The 6,000-nt window shown below is 40.5% G+C and overlaps 1 protein-coding gene across 2 annotated transcripts in view; it reads right to left on the bottom strand.

The window, feature by feature from the left end:
- LOC108710334 (vacuolar protein sorting-associated protein 41 homolog) overlaps positions 1–6,000 on the bottom strand; it is a 55,686-nt gene that overhangs the window by 4,157 nt on the left and 45,529 nt on the right. For both annotated transcript variants that reach the window (XM_041587095.1, XM_041587096.1), the window contains exons 22-26: positions 5,803–5,940; positions 4,833–4,887; positions 4,413–4,553; positions 2,902–3,038; positions 920–1,019 (exon numbers count right to left, since the gene is read on the bottom strand). In XM_041587095.1, the coding sequence (XP_041443029.1) occupies positions 920–1,019; positions 2,902–3,038; positions 4,413–4,553; positions 4,833–4,887; positions 5,803–5,940 (571 nt within the window). The remainder of the gene's footprint in view (positions 1–919; positions 1,020–2,901; positions 3,039–4,412; positions 4,554–4,832; positions 4,888–5,802; positions 5,941–6,000) is intronic.

Raw genomic sequence — 6,000 nt, 5'->3', positions numbered from 1 at the left:
TGTGTCCATGTGCCCAGTTTGTATGTGTTAGCATTAGTGGTGTTCGGGTCGAGAATTTCTTGTCCCGCACCTGACCCTAACCCGCCCCCTCCCAACCTGCACCCTGCCTGGCCCACTGTTCCCCCTCTATTTATAGACCCTCGTCTGCCCTGCAGGGATGTCACAAAAGGGGCGGGGGAGGGCGCAAGTCTATAGATTTAGGGGCCAGAAGCTGGCAGTCAGGCCCGGATTTGTGGCGAGGCCACAAAGGCCCGGGGCCTAGAGCGTCAAAAAATGAGGGGCGGCATGCCACCCAGCCACTTTCCAGGGAGCACAGCACTGTGGGGAGGGGGGGGGAATGTGGGCAGGCACTCGGACTGCGCGGCCTAGCGGCGCCCACCTATGAAATCCGGCACTGCCGGCAGTGTGGGGAGAACAGAAGAAGAGCTCAACCCGGACCCATCCGCGGCCCAAAGATCTTGTGCAGGAACCCGCCCGCACATCATTAGTTAGTAGGGATGGGCGAATTTGACCCGTTTCATTTTGCCAAAAATTTGCCACTGGCGAAATGTCGCTGACACCCAATAAAGTCTATGGGCGACGCCATACAAGTCTATGGGCGTCATTTCTGTGGCGAAACAAGGTGAAAAAATTCACCCATCCCTATTAGTTAACATGCGTCATCAGCAGCCATAGCGCACCTGCGGTAAACCAGAGAACACGGGCAGGACCCACTAGAATCCTCAAGATATAAAACTGATATAATGGCTAGAATGTAGCCCATTGACACTTTATCCATCACCATAACTTAGCGGCATCTGAATGGCAGCAAGTGCAGCGTCTATGGTGCTGCCAGTTGTGATATACAGGAAAATAAAGTCAGTTTCGTAGATCCATTTTTATTGATAAAGTTAAAATTCTTCAACAATATGATACCTACCATCCACCAGCATGGCTTTGGCCTGGGTTCTGTGCAACTTCTTTAACAACGACAAAGAGTCTGACACCAGGATTTTTTTGCATCCCTCCCTCAGTAAGATCTGGAAAAAAATGTAAGGTTTTTCAAGGCATACGGGTTAAATTATACAGTCACTGGTGTATTTTTTAAACAAGACATAAAATAAAAACATAAGGATAAAAAAACTGGGCATGAGAGATCCCTGTATTATACATTGCAGAGGCAGTGAAAGCGATTGTAGAGGCTGGTAAAGAAAAATTGGGGGAATCGTGAAGCCAATTAACAGTCGTTCACCTTCCAAACACTTTTTTCAGTTCAATTGTTTTTTTCAAATTCGAAATTCGACCCTTGAAAATTCGAATTTTTAAATGAGATTTTTGAGTTTATTTTTGGAATAGTCCAAATTTGATTCGGGTTAAAAAAAATGAGAAATTCGAACTTTGAAATTTATCATGTACTGTCCATTTAAGAGTTTGACTATTCGCTATCTAAAACCTGCCAAATTGTTGTTTTAGTCTATGGGGGACCTCCTACAATCAATTGTTTTGGTGAAAAAACTTGAATCGAATCGAGTTTGCAGCTCGACCCTATTCACCCGTTTGTTTTTTTTAAAAAAAAAAAAAAGTTTTTTAAAATTAATTTCGATCGGTCATTTTTTTTCCAAATTTCAAGTTGATGGGAGTTGATGGGAGTTTTTAGATACTCCCATAAACTCGAAATTCGACCCTTGATAAATCTGCCCCTTGTGTCCATGAGACCTCTGACTCCAGGCTGCTTATACTAAACAGATTATGCTGATTGGAGTAAGATTCCAGGTTATATAACCACAAGTATGTTTGTACAGGACATTCTGAATTGAGAAAGTCAGTCATATGACCAGCGAAAAATATTCAAGGAAAAAGAAAATACAGTTGATTTGACTTATCACTATGGACGCACACACACGTGTATATGTACTTTATTTATTATAATACAAAGTTTTAGTGAGTCATGTGACATCACTACTCACCGTTTATAATTGATGACATCACTAGTCACCGTTTATAAGGATATAATTTACAAGATATTTATGGCTCTTGTGCATTATATAATATAGTTGGCCAGCTTAAATATATTGCAATATATGGACAAACAATCCCTGTTTTGTTTAAAGGGTAAGGCATTTTTCAGTAGCAGTATGCACAAAATGTCTCTGTCTTAAATATATTGATAATGGGTTGAGTGCAGAGGACTCTTGTATTTTTCTATATGTATTTTGTTGTCACAGCCTCATTGCACTCCCGCCTAATGGTTTTAAAAATTAGTGGTGAGCACAACTTTCCCTTGTTTTATATATATATATATATATATATATATATATATATATATATATATATATATGCTTAAAACCACCCTTTTAAAATTATATATATCATGAATCATGGGTCCCCAGACTACTTCCCCATAGGGAAGCCCAATTATTGATACACAGGTCACCTGGAGCCCCTGGATGGTGGGCTCTACCAACAATAATAGGGGGCCCCAATAAAAAAAGCCCTTCACAGCCAACACCTACTTCACAACGACCATCAGTTTCTGAACCTCACCTCCTCTATCCACCATATCTCTTAACACCTGCATGTAGAATTGGGTGTCATTTTAAAGTTTTTGCCGTTAATAGCAAAACAGTAATAAAACCGCAATAAAAGTCCCACTCTGATGGCTCACTTGAGAATTAGAGCTTGTTTCTTATTTATCTCCTGGCAATTATGCAAAACTCTAGCTAGGTGGCTATGAGGATCATGTGTTCATATAATCAATAATAGGAGCTAAAAAATGTCCATAAATAAGGATCACTTCTGCAAAAATGGGGGCCCTCCCTTGAAGCCAATGTTTTTTGGTAGTTTCTTCTGATTCTATTATGTCTAATTATCTACTTCTCTTCACTGATAATGACACAATATAATCCATTGTTTTTACTGTACCTGGAGGTTGTAATCCTGCAAGATTTTAACGAGCGAGTCTCTTAGATTGGGAATCTCCATTCCTTCTTTTATACGATGAATCAGAAGTATCGGGTCGACATGGGTCCCGATGTTGTTCAGTAACCCAGTTATAAATGCTGTTGATGAAACAGATATGATTTTATGAAACCTAAACAATCACCAGTTGTAAACATAATTAATCCTTTCTAAAAGAAAAATTAGATGTTTTTCTTCAATAAAAATTGTCTTTTTAATTCAATTACACCCAGTTCAAGGTTTGTACAATAGGATAAATATAGGTAGGTTATAGTACAAGGTATGGGATGTGTTATCCGGAAACCCATTATCCAGAAAGCTTCAAATAAAGTAAAGGCCGTCTCCCATAGACTACATTTTATCCAAACAATTCAATTTTTCTTTTCTGTAATAATAAAACAGTACCTTGTACTTGAACCAATCTAGGATATATTTAATCCTTATTGAAAGCTTTAGTTTACACGACCAAACTCCTATGCCCAATGTTGCCTTATTTATTAATAAATGAACTCGATTTAATCAGATTGCGGAAACACTTGATAAAATTGAGCGAAAACCTAAGCCTCAACTGATCTGAGATGACGGATTTTTGGATTCGGGCTTTTTGCAGCATCAGGGTATAATAAATAACGAAAAAAGTTTTTTTCCACTAAAAATTCGAGTTTTCTAGTGAAATTTTTTTTCAGTGTTTTTTCCATTCAGAATTTAATAAATAATCCCCTTAATGTTTACATGACTTTCTAGTAGACATAAGGTATGTAGATCCAAATTATGGGCTGATCCATTATCCGGAAAACCCCAGGTCCCAAGAATTCTGGATAATAGGTACCATACCTGTATCACAATACCCTATGAGTATTAGGTTTATTTAAGAAATTATCCAAGCCCCTCTTTAAGGAGAAACAACCCCTTGATAAAAAAAAAACCCTACCCCCTACCCTACATAGCAGATTCTGTCCAGCGGAGTTCACGGGTGCCATCTTCTTCTCTTTGGTATCTTCTGAATGAGACCGGCGAATGTGCAGTCGGAGCATGCGCCGAAACTCATGAAAATTCCTGAATCACGGTCTCATTCCGGAGATTACTGAAACGGCTGCAGATGGTGCCCATGAACTCCGCTGGACAAAATCTGCATGGAGGGGTAAGTAAAGGGTTAGGGGCATTAACCCGGGGGCAGCTAGGCTGGGGAGGAGGGTCTATGTAGGGTAGGGAGGTAGTGTTTTTTTAATTCTTTTAAGGGTTTGTTTCTCCTTTAAAGGAACAGTTCAGTGAAAAACGAAACTGGGTAATAATGAATAAACTCCTATTAATTAATAACCAGGTCCCCGTGTACTATGGAAGTTGCCATTGGCCAAATATACTATCCATTTTTTACTGTTGTGTTTGTGGCTTGATATCAGACATGAATACTAACTGGAAACATTCAGTTAGAGAGACATGAAACATAAGCCAAATGACTGATATACTCCACCTACGTGGTTTATCAATAGAATACAAGATTAAGTCCTCCCACAATTCTGCATCATCCTGCTCCTTAGCAAACTCGATGGCTTTGTCCACATCTTTCAGCTCTTCCATGATCATTTGTAGAGCCCTCCGGCTGTTGCCCATTCTACCTGTGGGACACAAGCAAAAAAAAGATGGATTGTAGAGAGCAATCACAAGAACAAGCAGTGCACTGTTGCACCCCATGTGAAATCCATCAACGTTAATTATGGAAATCCATAATTATTCACCTAATGATAAAGGTCAACATCGTAAAAATAAATAAACACGTGCAGATTATGTCATAGGCAGAAACCTAACACCCACACACCCACACACCCACCCACACCCACACCCCCCCCCCCCTGGAGTAGGCTGGATTACAGATTGCAGATTATTAATGCACTTACTTAGAAGAAATACAGTTTCCTCCACAAAATTTCTCTGGTGGCAGATTTCAAGCGCCTATGATAGAAAGGAATGTATCAGCCATCAACATATGTCTAGTAAATCTGATTGCAATCAAGAATTATTTTGTGCCACATACTGTAAGCTGCTCTGCTATACAAACAACAAGACTGTTCAGATCCATGTGGTTGGTCATTGTGTATATAATATATATATATATATACACAGGTATGGGACCTGTTATCCAGAATGCTCGGGACCTGGGGTTTTCCGGACAATGGATCTTTCCGTGATTTGGATCTTCATGCCTTAAGTCTACTAGGAAATCATGTAAGCATTAAATAAACCCAATAGGCTGGCTTTGTTTCCAATAAGGATTAATTATATCTTAGTTTGGATCAAGTACAATCTACTGTTTTATTATTACAGAGAAAGAAAGGAAATTGTTTTTATGAATTTTGATTATTTCGAAAAAATGGAGTCTATGGGAGATGGCCTTGCCATAATTCGGAGCTTTCTGGATAACGGGTTTCCCGATAACAGATCCCATACCTGTAGTATATAAGAGTACTTTTCCTATACAGTATTTGTATAACGCCTAAACCTTTAGGGTAGGGACACACTGGGCGATTTGGGGAGTTTTAGTCGCCTGGCGACTAATCGCCGCGACTTTTCTCCCCGAATGCCTCCCCTCGCTCTGCGCCTGGCTAAAATGAAAAATCGCCTGCGCTAATCACACGCGGCGATTCGTTTTCCGAAGTCGCCCGAAGTTTCCTCGTGAGGCAACTTCGGGCGATTTCGGAAAACGAATCGCCGCGTGTGATTAGCGCAGGCGATTTTTCATTTTAGCCAGGCGCAGAGCGAGGGGAGGCATTCGGGGAGAAAAGTCGCGGCGATTAGTCGCCAGGCGACTAAAACTCCCCAAATCGCCCAGTGTGTCCCTACCCTTATCTCATGAGTGAAGCTACTTACCTTCTCCAGTGGACAATGTGTGTTGTCTCTAAGAAAAGGCAGTAGATTTGGGCGGTCAAACTCTGCATACAGGCTGATTTGCTTCTCATGGTACTTCTGGCCTTTATGATGGTCTCTTTTGAACAGTTTGTGCAGGTACTAGAAACAAATGAAAGGGGGCAGGAATATGTTGTCACATCTTTAATAGCTTGCTGCAGG

Source organism: Xenopus laevis, chromosome 3L, assembly GCF_017654675.1.
Source record: "Xenopus laevis strain J_2021 chromosome 3L, Xenopus_laevis_v10.1, whole genome shotgun sequence".
Classification (NCBI taxonomy): Eukaryota; Metazoa; Chordata; class Amphibia; order Anura; family Pipidae; genus Xenopus; species Xenopus laevis.
This window is presented reverse-complemented; position numbering and strand designations above follow the sequence as displayed.